Genomic DNA, 16977 nt, shown 5'->3' with positions numbered 1-16977 from the left:
GTTCAGTCATATATCTACGTTAATTTTAACTTCAATAAATTTTTTTTTACCTCATACATAATGAAATGGGTAGCTTTATCATTACATAAGAAAAAAAATTGAGAAAATATATTAATTCATGAAAACTTGGCTTATTAGGCAAATCGGGCCTTGCATAGTAGGCTGAGAAGTGCGTTCTGGCTAATAGGTACGACATATATATATATATATATATATATATATATATATATATATATATATATATATATATATATATATATATATATATATATATATATATATATATATAAGATATAATGCAAATGCTGCATTGAATATATAAAGGTATATAGTTAAAGATTATTAGGTATAAGCAAGAGGCTTTAAAATATTTACATCGAGAGGCGCATTCCTCTTCTCAGTATAAATATATAAAGTAAGATTTAGGCTTGAGCATAGCTCTAACCTAGAGTATTGCTGATGAATGGTTATGGTCACATGGTTTCCAGAATAACCCCACCACGGATGTTAGCTTTTAAACTGAACACTAAACAACATCAGAAGGTAGTGAGGTAAACAAAAGTGGCATTGAACAGTTTATTTTACAAAATTATATATAACAGCATGTTGGTTGGCAGCAGGGAGACAAACAGCAACAGGAGCCGGGAGCTTCACCTGCCATAACCTGAAGTAGAGAAGTGAAGGTTTCTCGTTAATTATGATCACAGTTACAACGTATTTTCTTTTAAGATTTGATTCATATTTATTATCAGTACATATGTAGATTAAAACTTGTTTAATAAAAAATTATTTAGTTCTTAATGTATGTGTTTAAATTGTGCTGCGATACTCACCATATCCACCATACCGGCGTCTATGTCCACCGAAACCGCCACCAAATCCACCGAGGCCGCCTCCAAAGCCACCGAGGCCACCTCCAAAGCCACCCAGGCCGCCTCCAAAGCCACCTAGGCCGCCTCCAAAGCCACCCAGGCCGCCTCCAAAGCCGCCACCGAAACCACCTAGGCCGCCGCCAAAGCCGCCCCCAAAGCCACGACCATATCCAATGCCTGGAGCACCATAGGCAACGGCCACCATTACGGCCAACACCGTCAGTACTGACAAGAAACGCTGTCAAAGGAAAGGGTAACATTATTACGAGTCTTGGATAACAGTAAGTTTAATACTATGATCATTATGAAGAAGTAATCATTGATAGTTGCAACTGATCACTTGATAATTACAAATATTCACAGGTGGTAATAACAACATTTACCATTGTTGTAGAAGGTGTGTGGTTGAGGAGTAAAGCCAGAGTGATGCCAAGGGAGGGATGTGAAGGACTTTATATAGGACCGGCGACGCCTCCCACCCACCGTAACCTTCAGCAGTTCACCTTCCCTGCTCCTCACGACTCTTCCTTGTTACTGGTACTAGTTTTCCGAGATAATATTATACATTTTGTACAATTTTCTTTCGTTAAAAAAATAATTAGCAAAGATGGAAATAATATTTTTGACATATATTTGTCAAAACAACATTCACTGTGACATTGGTTTTCTAGTGTGACACATGGGGTATATAAACAAAGAGGTGTCCACTGTTTCTAGATGTATACACAATGTGAGTTTACTTTAATCCTAGACAATATCCAGAACTAAAGTATACTTGCTGGTTGGTCAGTAAACACACTTGAGTAGCCTTAATGACCCTTTTCAGGTTGACAGGTCTTAACCCCATCAACAAACCAAAACCGCCGTGAGAGGTATTTTATTTGTTGCAGAATTTTCTTCTTTCTTTATTATGCACCCCATACCCATCCTGTGGGAGGTGGTGGAAAGGGTTACAGAGGCACATAATCGGTTCAAGAATTGAACCCCCTAGTTTGTTTAGCTAAGCAAATAACAATGCATTAACGCTAGTTACACAATTACTAATGGTATATATATATATATATATATATATATATATATATATATATATATATATATATATATATATATATATTTTTTTTTAAATATAGGAAGGGAGTACCACCTCTAGCTGGAAGAAGGGGGACCTATAGCCTCGGAGGAAACCACGCATAACGCATTAGAGGGAATGTTTAGATCCCCTCCAATACAGTTTCTGTGTGCTTTTCTCCTACCACCCCCTTCCTTTTTTATTTTTTTGTGCTTTATTATGTATTTGATGGTTACAAGATATACATGGGTTGATACAAAAAAAAATATATACACACACACACATATATATATATATATATATATATATATATATATATATATATATATATATATATATATATATACATATATATATGTTGTACCTAGTAGCCAGAACGCACTTTTCAGCCTACCATGCAAGGCCTGATTTGCCTAATAGGCCGAATAAATTTCTTTATTTTCCATAAATTGTTTTCAATTGGTTTATTTGAATTATAATTATTATATTATATTAAGAACATAAATTATTGAGTTAGTTATGTTAGTTTAGGTTTGGTTAAGTTAGGTTAGGGTAGGTTAGGTTAGGTTTGGTCATATATCTACGTTAGTCACAACCCAAATTTAACAAAATTAACGAATACATAATGAAATGGCTAGCTTTATCATTTCATAAAAAAACAATTAAAAAAATATATAAATTCAGGAAAACTTGGCTTATTAAGGAAATTGGGCCTTGCATAGAAGTATAGAAACTTTTAGACACCCAACACCCACCAGGGGACTTAAACCCTGGCCACCAAGATGGCAGGTACGCACTTATACCCACTGCACCATACTCAGAGCCCCAAAAGAGGTGGGAATTCTGGGGTATTTAACTCCCAGACAACCCATCCTCTCCAGGCAATGGTATAGTGAGAGGCAATTGGCGTTTTCCATCAAGCCTTGTTATATGGGAGAATATAACAGCATGGACCACGTGTTCTCCCATATAACAAGGCTTGATGGAAAACGTCAATTGCCTCTCACTATACCATTGCCTGGAGAGGATGGGTTGTCTGGGAGTTAAATACCCCAGAACTCCTACCTCTTTTGGGGCTCTGAGTATGGTGCAGTGGGTATAAGTGCGTTTATATATATATATATATATATATATATATATATATATATATATATATATATATATATATATATATATATGTCGTACCTAGTAGCCAGAACTCACTTCTCAGCCTACTATTCAAGGCCCGATTTGCCTAATAAGCCAAGTTTTCCTGAATTAATATATTTACTATAATTTTTTTCTTATGAAATGATAAAGCAACCCTTTTCTCTATGTATGAGGTCAATTTTTTTTTATTGGAGTTAAAATTAACGTAGATATATGACCGAACCTAACCCACCCTACCTAACCTAACCTAACCTATATTTATAGGTAAGGTTAGGTTAGGTAGCCAAAAAAAGCTAGGTTAGGTTAGGTTAGGTAGGTTAGGTAGACGAAAAAACATTAATTCATGAAAACTTGGCTTATTAGGCAAATCGGGCCTTGAATAGTAGGCTGAGAAGTGCGTTCTGGCTATTAGGTACGACATATATATATATATATATATATATATATATATATATATATATATATATATATATATATATATATATATATGTCGTACCTAGTAGCCAGAATGCACTTCCTGGCCTACTATGCAAGGCTCGATTTGCCTAATAGGCTGAGTGATTTTCTTTATTTTCAATAAAAAAATTCCTATTGCTTTTTTTAAATTATTATCATTATATTATATTAAGAACATAAATTGTTGACTTAGTTATGTTAGTTTAGGTTAGATTAAGATAGGTTAGGTTAGGTAGGGTTGGTTAGGTTCGGTCATATAGCTATGTTAGTTTTAACTCAAATTAACATAAAAATAACTCATTCATAATGAAATGGATAGATTTATCATTTCATAAGAAAAACAGAAAAAAATTAAATTCATGAAAGCTTGGCTTATTACGGGCTCACCATAGCCTGTGCTACTTGGAACTTTTAGTTCCCAGTAACTGAGTCTTAAACAACATACATCCAATCTTTCGACTACAAAACTTGATAATGGTCAAGAATAGACAGAAAAGTCGTCGTTTCTTCAATTTCTGATATATGGTTTGGTCATCAATTTCTGGTGTGCAGTTTAGTCATCAATTTCTGATGTGTCGTTTGCTCATCATATCTTCAGCCACGTTATTGTGACCAATCGTCAGTCTACTTCATAAGTCATTAGTAAAAATTATAATTCCATTAAATTTGGCAACCAAAATAATAATCGATGAGTTTTATGGTAAGTTATTTGTCTTTGCTTATGTTCGGAAGGTATTTATATTTTTTATTAAATTATATGTGAGTTTTTGATGTGAATCAACACCTCCGTTCACATGATATAGTAGTATTTAAAGTTCGATTAATGATAGCAATTTTATCTAATGTGCACTATAAAACAGTTTGTGTTCTATTAAACTGTTTTATAGAACACTGTCTCTGAAAGCTACTACACGTGTCGTCGAAATTATATGTTCGTCGAATTGAGTTTGATATGTTAAATTCCAATTATTAACATATTTCCCACAATAGTATTTACTGCTTCAATAATATTATATTAAATATTTTATTATTACTGGTTTTAAATCATGAGTGTTTCTTATGATAATAATAATAATAATAATAATAATAATAATAATAATAATAATAATAATAATAATAATAATATTATTATTATTAATAACACATCCATAATTTCTCCAAGAGGATGTATATTCAGTAAGGTATACTCCACTTCTTGTCGAGTTTTATGTTCAGGAGTAAAGAATTCTTTCAGGATGACATTAACCATCCTGTAAGCAATTTGTGGAGATACTTAGAGGGGGGGGGGGGGGAAGAGGAGATTAAAATACTCCGAAATTTCCATCTCTTTTAAGGGTCTGAGTTTGGTGTAGTGGGTTAAAGGCGTACCAGCTCTGCCAGTTGCTGTGAAGCATCTGTGCTGGCTAGGGTTCGAGTCTCCAGTTGGGTAAGTGTTCTAAATTTGATATATTTGTATATATATATATATATATATATATATATATATATATATATATATATATATATATATATATATATATATTAGATATAATGCAAATGCTGCATTTAATATATTATATATAGGTATATAGCAAAAGTTTATTAGGTATAAGAAACAGGCTTAGAAATATGTAAATCGAGAGGCGCATTCCTCTTCTCAGTATATATGTATATATATATATATATATATATATATATATATATATATATATATATATATATATATATATATATATATATATATATATAACTGAAAACTCACACCCCAGAAGTGACTCGAACCCATACTCCCACAACTGGTATGCACAGGGACGCCTTAATCCGCTTGACCATCACGACCGGACAAAAGGAAGTGATAGCCGAGGCTATATGAACCACTTCCCCGCCGGCACTCGGATGGTAATCTTGGGCATAGCATTTTATCAAATCACCTCATTCTTTGGGGCACACGTGAGGAACACAAATGCAAACAAGCCTGAATGGTCCCCAGGACTATATACAACTGAAAACTCACACCCCAGAAGTGACTCGAACCCATACTCCCACAACTGGTATGTACAGGGACGCCTTAATCCGCTTGACCATCACGACCGGACAAAAGGAAGTGATAGCCGAGGCTATATGAACCACTTCCCCGCCGGCACTCGGATGGTAATCTTGGGCATAGCATTTTATCAAATCACCTCATTCTTTGGGGCACACGTGAGGAACACAAATGCAAACAAGCCTGAATGGTCCCCAGGACTATATACAACTGAAAACTCACACCCCAGAAGTGACTCGAACCCATACTCCCACAACTGGTATGTACAGGGACGCCTTAATCCGCTTGACCATCACGACCGGACAAAAGGAAGTGATAGCCGAGGCTATATGAACCACTTCCCCGCCGGCACTCGGATGGTAATCTTGGGCATAGCATTTTATCAAATCACCTCATTCTTTGGGGCACACGTGAGGAACACAAATGCAAACAAGCCTGAATGGTCCCCAGGACTATATACAACTGAAGTGAACGGCGGGGAAGTGGTTCATATAGCCTCGGCTATCACTTCCTTTTGTCCGGTCGTGATGGTCAAGCGGATTAAGGCGTCCCTGTACATACCAGTTGTGGGAGTATGGGTTCGAGTCACTTCTGGGGTGTGAGTTTTCAGTTGTATATAGTCCTGGGGACCATTCAGGCTTGTTTGCATATATATATATATATATATATATATATATATATATATATATATATATATATATAAATATATATATATATATATATATATATATATATATATATATATAAATATATATATATATATATATATATATATATATATATATATATATATATATATATATATATATATATATATATTTAAAGTAAGATTTAGGCTTGAGCATAGCTCTAACCTAGAGTATTGCTGATGAATGGTTATGGTCATATGGTTTCCAAAATAACCCCACCATGGATGATAGCATTTAAACTGAACACCAAACAACATCAGAGGGTAGTCAGGTTAACAAAAGTGCCATTGAACAGTTTATTTTACAAAAATATTATATAACTGCATGTTGGTTGGCAGCAGGGAGACAAACAGCAACAGGAGCCGGGAGCTTCACCTGCCATAACCTGAAGTAGAGAAGTGAAGGTTTCTCGTTAATTATGATCACAGTTACAACGTATTTTCTTTTAAGATTTGATTCATATTTATTATCAGTGAATATATAGATTCATATTCTTTATTTGAAAATTATATAGTTCCTAATGTATGTGTTTAAATGATGCTGCGATACTCACCATATCCACCATACCGGCGTCTATGTCCACCGAAACCGCCACCAAATCCACCACCAAATCCACCGAGGCCGCCTCCAAAGCCACCGAGGCCGCCTCCAAAGCCACCGAGGCCGCCTCCAAAGCCACCGAGGCCGCCTCCAAAGCCACCGAGGCCGCCTCCAAAGCCACCCAGGCCGCCTCCAAAGCCGCCACCGAAACCACCTAGGCCGCCGCCAAAGCCGCCCCCAAAGCCACGACCATATCCAATGCCGGGAGCACCATAGGCAACGGCCACCATTACGGCCAACACCGTCAGTACTGACAAGAAACGCTGTCAAAGGAAAGGGTAACATTATTACGAGTCTTGGATAACAGTAAGTTTAATACTATGATCATTATGAAGAAGTAATCATTGATAGTTGCAACTGATCAATTGTTAATTACAAATATTCACAGGTGGTAATAACAACATTTACCATTGTTGTAGAAGGTGTGTGGTTGAGGAGTAAAGCCAGAGTGATGCCAAGGGAGGGATGTACAGGACTTTATATAGGACCGGCGATGCCTCACACCCACCGTAACCTTCAGCAGTTCACCTTCCCTGCTCCTCACGACTCTTCCTTGTTACTGGTACTAGTTTTCCAAGATAATATTATACATTTTGTACAATTCACTGTCGTTATAAAAATAATTAGCAAAGATGATAATAATATTTTCGACATATATTTGTCAAAACAACATTCACTGTGACATGGGTTTTCCAGTGTGACACATGGGGTATATAAACGAAGAGTAGGTGTAGTGTGGTTTCATATCAAAACCCATGGTTTTGATATTCATGATAACACTTAACTTTACGTTCTGATATTCCTGATAAATCACTCGAACTGAGAGGTCTGATATTCCTGATACATCACTGAAGCTTAGGATCTGATATTCCTAATACATCACTAAAACTGAAGATCTGATATTCCTGATACCACTTAACTTTAGGTTCTGATGTTCATGATACCTCACTAAAACTGAAGACCTGATATGCCTGATACCACTTAACTTCAGGTTCTGATATTCCTGATACCACTTAACTTCAGCTTCTGATATTCCTGATACATCACTAAAACTGAAATTCTGATACTCCTAATACATGACTAAAGCTGAGGGTCTGATATTCCTGGTATTTTAAATGTATTTAGGCTGTGTATTTTAAATAAATGACCTACTAGATTCACACACATTAGGTGCTAATTGAGGAGGTTCAAGTGAACACAAGCACTCAAAGAACAACTGAGAAAGTTACAACTAATTCATTAAGCCTTTTTGTGTATCAGGAATTTTTATATTTAGTGAGAAATGGACGTGTATACCCAGGAACATACCAACTTTCACCTGTTCCTTGGTTTCTCACAAATTCTAAAAAAAAAAAAAAAAAAAATGGTGATATGTTATTTCTAGAAATATGTGACAAGGGATCTAGAACTTTACTTAGTAGGCATCCTTCAGTCTAAAGACTATGGAGTTGCGCCCTGACTGGGCGCAAAGCCTGGGTAGGTAGATATGGAGAAGCTGTTACCAATGCAGCAGGTCTCCCCTCTCCACGTTGCTGAAATTATCCAATAGAAAGGCAAATGCCAATACACATGGTTCCAGCAACGTCGCAGGAGCTGCCAGAACGAGGTCGACGTCAACAACGAACCGCCTTAGGGGCTCCAACTCCGGATTTTTGCTCGAGGTTGACTCCTGAAGCCTTTCCCAAAAAAGGGGTATGGCTGTAAGGCAGCGGAGGTTTAGAATCAGGGGTTTCCTTCCCCTAGATGGGCTGCCTTCCCAGGCTATCGAGTCCCATCTACCCGGAGCTGCTGGTTTTTAGGCGCCAGAGGCACGCCCTCGCACCTTCTCCTGTCGGTAAAAGCAGTTCCGACTAAGCCACCCGTGCAGGCCAGGAGTTGGACTTGGTTATCAGAGGCTATTTGAGACGCATGCCGTATAGGAGCATTTTATAGGTCATGGGAGCTCGTCCCCCATTACCACCCTCTGGCTATGACAACCCACTTGGAACTTTACTTAGACAATTGACAATCATGCATATGATACAAACTTGTGATGCGGAAGGTCAGTAACACCCATATCCATTCCAGGAAAACCCATCAACATCCTAACCACTCTGTTCTACCTCGGTAGACTGTGTAACATAGTCGTTGGATTATACTACAACATATATATTGCGGTATAAACAAATATTATATTTACTAACTGCTTAGGGAAAAGTTACTGTATGTGAGAATTGCTAATTGCAGAGTGATATTTTAATTACCTCCGAAAACTGTCAAAGATAACCCACATCATTGAAGAACCAATGACGAATCTCGTCATTTAATAATTTATATCAAACCCATAGACGTTTGTTTATATAATTATAAGATCTTCAGTTAGAGAATTAAAGCGAATGACCTTCATAGCTCACGAACTGGTCGGAGCAGCCTCACCCTGAGTCAGCACTAAGGTCTTGCGACGAGTTTGTTTCTTCCTTATGATGATATCTGAAAATTCCAATTAAACTTTTGTGCCTAGAAATTCCATTTAAACGTTTGTAAACTACTGGTACCAGTATTTAGTCCACTTCATAGTCTAATATTTTTTTAGTGACTCTTGTGATAGCCAACTAGTTACCTATATTAGTGCAACAATTTTTGTTTGTTTGAAGAAAAATGTAACGGAACTACTCTGCTCAACAGAGTAGTACATATAATTTTTATTTTTCTGCCATGCATCTCATTGATGAAGAATCTTCCTCAGACATAACAATGTTCTACGGGATTAAATTGCAAAGTATTTCATGCGTGGTGACCAGACCACACATCAGAAGATGACGCCGACGCTTTGGTCCGTTCTGGACCATTATCAAGTCTTGTAATGGAGAGATAGCAAGGGACAGACAAATAAGGCAAGCGAGTGAGATGAGAGGTCAGGAGCAAATAAGCTAGAAAGGTAAGAATATCACGAAAGATAAGAAAACGATGAAAGGAAAGAAAGTTGAAGGTAAGAATAAGGGGAACATAAGCATAAGAAGAAAGGTTAGAATAAGAAAAGGGGGTAAGAATAAGAAAAAAGGGCAAAGCTTAAAAGTCAGATCACGTTTGTTAAGAAGGTTAGAGCATTTATGTATGTTCTGTGAGAGGGAAGAGTTAACAGCAACAAAGTGTTACATGAAGCTTGGTCCTGGCTTTGTTGCTGTTGACTCTTCCCTTTCACAGCACATACTTAAATGCTCTAACCTTCTTAACAAACGCCGATCAAAACCGTCAGTCTGGTGTTGACAACACCAGGACACCTTCACCACTCGACCATCACGACCGTTCAAAAGATGTTGGTAGCCGAAGCTATTTACCCCATCATCCTGATGGTAATCTTGGGCATAGTGTTTTATCAAATCACCTCATTCTTTGGGGTGATTTGATAAAATACAATGCATTAAATACGGAATAAAATACAGAATACATTCTCTCTCATAATTAATACATAATTAATAATAATAATAATAATAATAATAATAATAAATAGTAAAATTACACATAGGATAATAAATAATAAAAATATGAGTGAATTCAAAATACAAATAATAATTATTGTAAAATAAAAAATTGTATTACAAAATACTAATAATTAATATTATTAATCATAACATACCTTTTTTCAGAGTAAATACGCTAAACAAAATTTACTGTTTGAAATCATGAGTAGCCAATCTCACTCCCCTTGAAGGAATAATAATGTTACAACATTGCCTCAAGACGTAGTAGGAAAGGTGGTCTGATGAAGGTTAAAGTGGGTGGGAGACGCCACTGGTCCTATATAAGATCCTGTCCACTCTCCCTTGGCATCACTTTGACTTTACTCGTCAACCACACTTCTACAGCGATGGTAAATGTTGCTATTACGACTTGTGGTATTTAATATATTGTGTGTCTGTCACTGATCGCTTATTCATAATTGCAATAGTTTACCTTCGTTACCATTATGTCATTTAAATTTTACTTTTCCAATGCGTTTTTTCTATTTTTTTTTTACTTTTGTACAGCGTTTCCTCTCAGTACTGACGGTGTTGGCCGTGATGGTGGCCGTTGCCTATGGTGCTCCAGGCATTGGATATGGTCGCGGTATTGGAGGATTTGGCGGAGGCCTAGGTGGATTTGGCGGAGGCCTGGGTGGATTTGGCGGTGGTTTTGGTGGCGGCCTAGGTGGATTTGGTGGAGGCTTGGGTGGATTTGGCGGTGGATTTGGCGGCGGCTTTGGTGGATTTGGTGGCGGCTTCGGTGGACATCGCCGCCGGTATGGTGGATATGGCAAGTATAGCAGTAAAAAGTTTGATGAGCGATGAAAGATATTATTATTATTATTATTATTAATAAAGAGTTATGGACTATATATATATATATATATATATATATATATATATATATATATATATATATATATATATATATATAAATGTATTACTATATATATATATATATATATATATATATATATATAAATGCTCTGTGTTCCCTTCTCTGAGGCTGTGGGCCCCTATAATTGCACCAGATATATATATATATATATATATATATATATATATATATATATATATATATATATATATATATATATATATATCAGTTCCGTGACAACCGAACTACTGATCGTCTATCAATGGTGCAGTGGTCACGGTGCAGTGAACGTTTGGGGGTGATCCTGGACATCATGCATTCGAATCCTGGTCGGGGTCCTATAAAGTTCTTAAAGATATATACATGTTGACTAATAAAAAATTCAATAAGTATAAAATTAAAATTTCTAATAAGGATAAATATGATTATATACATTAAAGGATTTACCCCATTAATATGTTACATTGTTAATGAAAAATCTCCGCTTCATCATTTCAGGCTATGGCAGGTGAAGCTCCCGGCGTCTGATGGTGTCTGGCTCCCTCCTCCCGTCTTCTCACTCATTTATATTACTTTGGTAAATAAATTTAACTGTGATGCTGTTGTTTATCTGAAGGCCTACTGCAGTTACCGATTACCTTCTGGTATTACTAAACTACCTACTGGTATTACACGACTTCCTCATATCGTCATACAACTACCTCCCAGTATTACAAACTATGAAATCGTAATTTCTGACTCTACTGGTATTGCTTGACTAACTGTTAGTATTGCCTGACTTCCTACATATATTTTCTAACTGCCTACTGTTTTTTCGTGACCTGATTAATTTAATTAAATAAATTTTGCCCCTAAGTGGCGAATTTATTGGTCAGCGACACTCATCTTGTGAGTGTACATACCGCCATATCAGCATGTTCAACACCCACAATAGGAAGAAAACTCGCTGGGTTAATTGTTCATCCTGACACTTGTACCCAAACACAGCTTTGACTTTCTTAATTAACTGTCTCAAGTCAGCAACTTATTAAACAATAAGATTAACATTTGTCAAACCTTAAGAACTTACGTTATCTTGTGGGAGCAAAATGGGGAAATCTTTAAAGAACAGTGTCTATATTTGACGAATAGCATTTTCCTAACTCAAACAATGTGGGGTTTATTATTCTACACATATATCTAATGTCTCTTTGATATTCACATGTTCACAAGTAGCGGTCGTTTGTCTCTATACATTACTTGTCTTCCTTCTATATTTACTACTCTCTACTGTTATTATCTGACCGCCTACTGGAATTATCAGACTATCTTCTGGCATTTTCAGATTTCCTCCTGATCATACCAGCCTGCCTCTATATATATATATATATATATATATATATATATATATATATATATATATATATATATATATATATACATTTGTCTTGTATGTTTTGTAATGAAACTGTATTGGAGGGGACCTACATTCCCTCCAATGCGTTATGTGTGGTTTCCTCCGAGGCTATGGGTCCCCCTTCTTCCAGCCAGAGGTGGTACTCCCTTCCCTATTTTTTATAAGAAATTATATATATATATATATATATATATATATATATATATATATATATATATATATATATATATATATATGACAGTGTCAGACCACGGAGGAAAATTGAAACAGGAATTTCCTTAAGTACTTTCGTATATTAATACATCTTCAGAAGGAGTGGTTTTACAGGTCGAGTACTGGACATATATAGGCACGAGAGAATGGTTGAGTGAGGTGAGGTACAATAAGTGGACACAAATATGAGCCGCACAAAAACTGTAGAGGACCTATTGGCCCATCCGATGCAGCTCCCATTCATAACCACACACAGGCCCACACATGGAGAATCATACCATAAGATAGTAAATATTTACAATGAATTAGTGAGACAAATGTGTTCAATGACCCTACTCCGATCGCCTTTTAATTGATCTATTAAAAATTGATCTAAGTTATATAAACCACTGCTAATGTTCAAATTACTTTCTTTTGTGATCTGTATCAAAGCAGATTCAATTATGTTTCTGTTATACGTGCTTTTACAATTCGTTATTGAAGAAACCATCTCCCAATCAATTTTGTGAGCATTTCTGACAGATGAACAAACAAAGCATTAGACAATTGGCCATGTCTTACAGAGTATTTACGTTGCGAAATTCTACATTTCAAATCTTTAGATGTTTGCTTAACATAGAACTTATTACAGTCTTTACAAAGTATTTTATAAATGACACAATTATCACTACGAGGGCTGTTTCTAACTAATAGCTTACCAACAGTATTTTCATAGCTAAACAATAAATAAATAATAATTAAATAAATGTTTATTCAGGTAAGGTACATACATACAAGAGATTTTACAAAAATTGATAGATTTATAGATAGAGCTAGTACATACAATGCCTAAAGCCACTATTACGCAAAGCGTTTCGGGCAGAACATGTATATGTTCTGCTATATATACATATAAATATGTATATGATATACATGTATATAATACATGTATATCAAAAAGTTTCAAGGCCTTGACAATATTCTCAAACCCAGAGAAATATGGTAAACATAACACATTAAAAAAATTCTCCCTAAAGAATGTGTTATGTTTACCATATTTCTCTGGGTTTGAGAATATTGTCAAGGCCTTGAAACTTTTTTATATACATGTATTGTTTAGTTATGAAAATACTGTTGGTAAGCGACCTAACCACATCAAACAAATGCTCAACCCTGCACTGGGAGACATTGCACAGGGCCTCCTGGTGGAACTAACTAGATTCTCCAACACATGTCTAGCTCGCAACATAACAGAGACCATACGGCCTCTCTTTTTTGGCGCTAACCTCAGTGCTCTGAGGAAAAAAGATGGAGGAATTAGACCGATAGCTCTGGGCAATTCACTCCAACGCCTCGTCGCTATATATATATTGAAAGTAAGATTTAGGCTTGAGCACATCTGTAACCTAAAGTATTGCTGATAATTGGTTATGGTCATATGATTTTCAAAATAACCCCACCATGGATGATAGCCTTTAATCTGAACACCAAACAACATCAGAAGGTAATCAGGTAAACAAAAGTGACTTTGAACAGTTTATTTTACAAAATAAAATATAAACTGCATGGTGGTGGCAGCAGGGAGACAACTACTGGAGCCTGGAGCTTCACCTGCCATAACCTGAAATAGTGAAGTAAAGATTTCTCATTAATTATGTTCACAGTTACGATGTATTTCCTTTTAAGATTTTATTCATATTTATTAACAATGCATATTTAGATTATTATTCTTTATTAAAAAAAATAATTAATTCTTAATGTATGTGTTTAAACTGAGGTGCAATACTCACCATATCCACCATACCGGCGTCTGTATCCACCGAAACCGCCACCAAATCCTCCAAGGCCGCCTCCAAATCCACCCAAGCCGCCTCCAAATCCACCCAAGCCGCCTCTAAATCCACCCAAGCCGCCTCCATATCCACCCAGGCCGCCTCCAATGCCACCAAGGCCGCCTCCAAAGCCACCCAGGCCGCCACCGAAACCACCTAGGCCGCCGCCAAAGCCACCTAGGCCGCCCCCAAAGCCGCCAATGCCACGACCATATCCAATGCCTGGAGCACCATAGGCAACGGCCACCATCACGGCCAACACCGTCAGTACTGACAAGAAACGCTGTCAAATGAAAGAGTAACATTATTTTGAGGCTTGGATGACAGTAAGTTTAATACTATGATCATTATAAAGAAGTATTCAATGATAGTCACACTACAAAAAATCTCAGGTGGTAATAACAACATTTACCATGGTTGTGGAAGTTGTGTGGTTGAGGAGTGAAGCTAGAGTGATGCCAAGGGAGGGTGTGCAGGATCTTATATAGGATTGGCGATGCCTCCCACCAACCGTAACCTTGACCATCCAAGGTTCCCTGCTCCTCATGACACTTCCTTGTTACTGATACTAGTGTTCCAAGCAACCCGTCCTTTGAAAATACCGTCGCTTTTCGCCCGTATGCGCGCAATGCCCAAAACCTGACGTAATTTGAAATGAAATCGGCTCACGAAAGTGATGTACTACCTCGTTTTCTGCTTGGGTCCTCCAGCTTAGTCTGTTAGGTTTGGAAAGGACACTTTTAATTAACGTTTTTCATGACATTTTGAAACTTTAGGAGAATTTCCTGCCCTTCTAACCTTCCAGAGGACCCTTAAATTACTGTTTTGGAAAATTAAAATACAAAATTTACTTTCCATTTTTTTATTTTCATATTACGTCAGTTTTCGGCAATACGGGCAGATGGCTAAATTCTGACGTAATTTGTAAGAAGACAAGTTGTCAAGATAATATTATACAATTTGTACAATTCACTGTCTTTAAAAATATAATTAGCAACGATATTCATAATATTTACGACACACATGTTTCAAAAGACATTAAATAAAAATATGAAATTTCATTTGTACTTCTTTGATTTTCCGCTGTGATACATTCGGTACCTATGTCTCAGGTACACACAGTGATATAAGAGTGAGGTGATTGTTGCCTGACTCCAAATATTAGCTGTCTGCCAGGTCTAAACAACAGAACCGAGGCATATGAGAAACAGTCAGCAAGAAAATAGAAGGCAACACAGTCGGAGAGATCAGGGTCATGACCAGTGAGGACACAGTTGTCACCAGGGATGCCAAAACGAGCACAAGCCCAGAGAGAAAAACCTGAACCCAGAGTTCCACGTGACGACAGTGTTCCACCAGTCGGTGCCACAAGAGCGGAACCCCAGTATGTGGTCGAATCCATGGTGCATTAAGCAGCTTTATTCTTCTCACAAGGATCTGCAGGCGGGTTCATAGGGCTAAGACTCAACCACATAAAACAAATGCTCAACCCTGCACTGAGAGTCATTGCACAGGGCCTCCTGGTGGAACTAACTTGATTCTCCAACACATGTCTAGCTGGCAACATACAAGAGACCATACGGCCTCTCATTTTTGGCGCTGCCCTCTGTGCCCTGAGGAAAAAGGATAGAGGAATCAGACCGATTGCTGTGGGCAATTCACTCCGGCGCCTCGTCGCTAAGGCTGCTGCTTGAAAAGTTAGCCAGGCAGCAGCAGACATGCTGAAGCCAAAACAGCTTTGGTTTGGCAAATCCCAAGGGTGTAAGGTGGCGGCTCATGCAGCTAGAGCCTACATTGCCAACATTACAGACGAAAAAGCTCTGATAGAAATAGATTTCAAAAATGCCTTCACTCTGGAAAGAAGGGATGCAGTAGTCAGTGCGGTTCATCGCCTTTTTCCTTCCCTCTACCCGTCTGTAAACTTATGTTAGAGCAAGAATCTAACTCTGTTATTCGGGGAACATGAATAAAAGGGTAGGGCTATAAGTGACAGCCGGTGTTTAGGGATGTGTTTTAGGGGCTGTACTTACCATGATGATTGATGAAGATTAAGCCACCCAAGAGGTGTCACGAGCATGAATAGCTCGTAATTTCAACCTTAATTTCTCTCTTTACCTCTCCCACCTCATTGGTTGAGTTTAGTAAATCTGTGCATACCAGATCCTCTTTAATATACAGACCTTCTCCTCCATTTGACTTAGTTTCTCTTTCGCATCTACATAAATTATAATTATGAATCCTTGTTGCACTATACAAGTAATCTTTTGTATGAGTATCCGTGAATGCTCCAAATATTGGGTTTGACTCTACTAGGCCATTTATGAACTTAATTTCTTGATT

At 37.0% G+C, this 16977-nt stretch overlaps 4 protein-coding genes across 4 annotated transcripts; 1 reads left to right on the top strand and 3 right to left on the bottom strand.

Moving 5' to 3' along the window:
• Window positions 1–562: 562 nt before the first annotated feature.
• On the bottom strand, window positions 563–1300 carry LOC123757012 (uncharacterized). The gene is made up of 3 exons (XM_045740415.2): window positions 1256–1300; window positions 834–1110; window positions 563–664 (listed from the first exon to the last, which is right to left on the bottom strand). Exons 1-3 carry the CDS (start codon window positions 1256–1258, stop codon window positions 651–653), a joined length of 294 nt encoding a protein of 97 aa, XP_045596371.2. The 5' UTR covers window positions 1259–1300; the 3' UTR covers window positions 563–650.
• Window positions 1301–6540: 5240 nt separating this feature from the next.
• Window positions 6541–7313, bottom strand: LOC123756676 (uncharacterized). The gene is made up of 3 exons (XM_045739906.2): window positions 7267–7313; window positions 6812–7121; window positions 6541–6643 (listed from the first exon to the last, which is right to left on the bottom strand). The coding sequence occupies exons 1-3, from the start codon at window positions 7267–7269 to the stop codon at window positions 6630–6632; spliced, it is 327 nt and encodes a 108-aa protein (XP_045595862.1). The 5' UTR covers window positions 7270–7313; the 3' UTR covers window positions 6541–6629.
• Window positions 7314–10601: 3288 nt separating this feature from the next.
• LOC123756677 (uncharacterized) lies at window positions 10602–11814 on the top strand. Its single transcript, XM_045739907.1, has 3 exons — window positions 10602–10708; window positions 10866–11130; window positions 11716–11814. Exons 1-3 carry the CDS (start codon window positions 10706–10708, stop codon window positions 11727–11729), a joined length of 282 nt encoding a protein of 93 aa, XP_045595863.1. The 5' UTR covers window positions 10602–10705; the 3' UTR covers window positions 11730–11814.
• Window positions 11815–14328: 2514 nt separating this feature from the next.
• On the bottom strand, window positions 14329–15126 carry LOC123756673 (ctenidin-3-like). Its single transcript, XM_045739903.2, has 3 exons — window positions 15050–15126; window positions 14596–14920; window positions 14329–14426 (listed from the first exon to the last, which is right to left on the bottom strand). The coding sequence occupies exons 1-3, from the start codon at window positions 15050–15052 to the stop codon at window positions 14413–14415; spliced, it is 342 nt and encodes a 113-aa protein (XP_045595859.2). The 5' UTR covers window positions 15053–15126; the 3' UTR covers window positions 14329–14412.
• Window positions 15127–16977: the final 1851 nt, after the last annotated feature.

The sequence above is a fragment of the Procambarus clarkii genome, chromosome 26, assembly GCF_040958095.1.
Source record: "Procambarus clarkii isolate CNS0578487 chromosome 26, FALCON_Pclarkii_2.0, whole genome shotgun sequence".
NCBI classification, from domain to species: domain Eukaryota; kingdom Metazoa; phylum Arthropoda; class Malacostraca; order Decapoda; family Cambaridae; genus Procambarus; species Procambarus clarkii.
The sequence above is the reverse complement of the archived record's forward strand: the minus strand, read 5'-3'. Positions and strand labels throughout refer to the sequence as shown.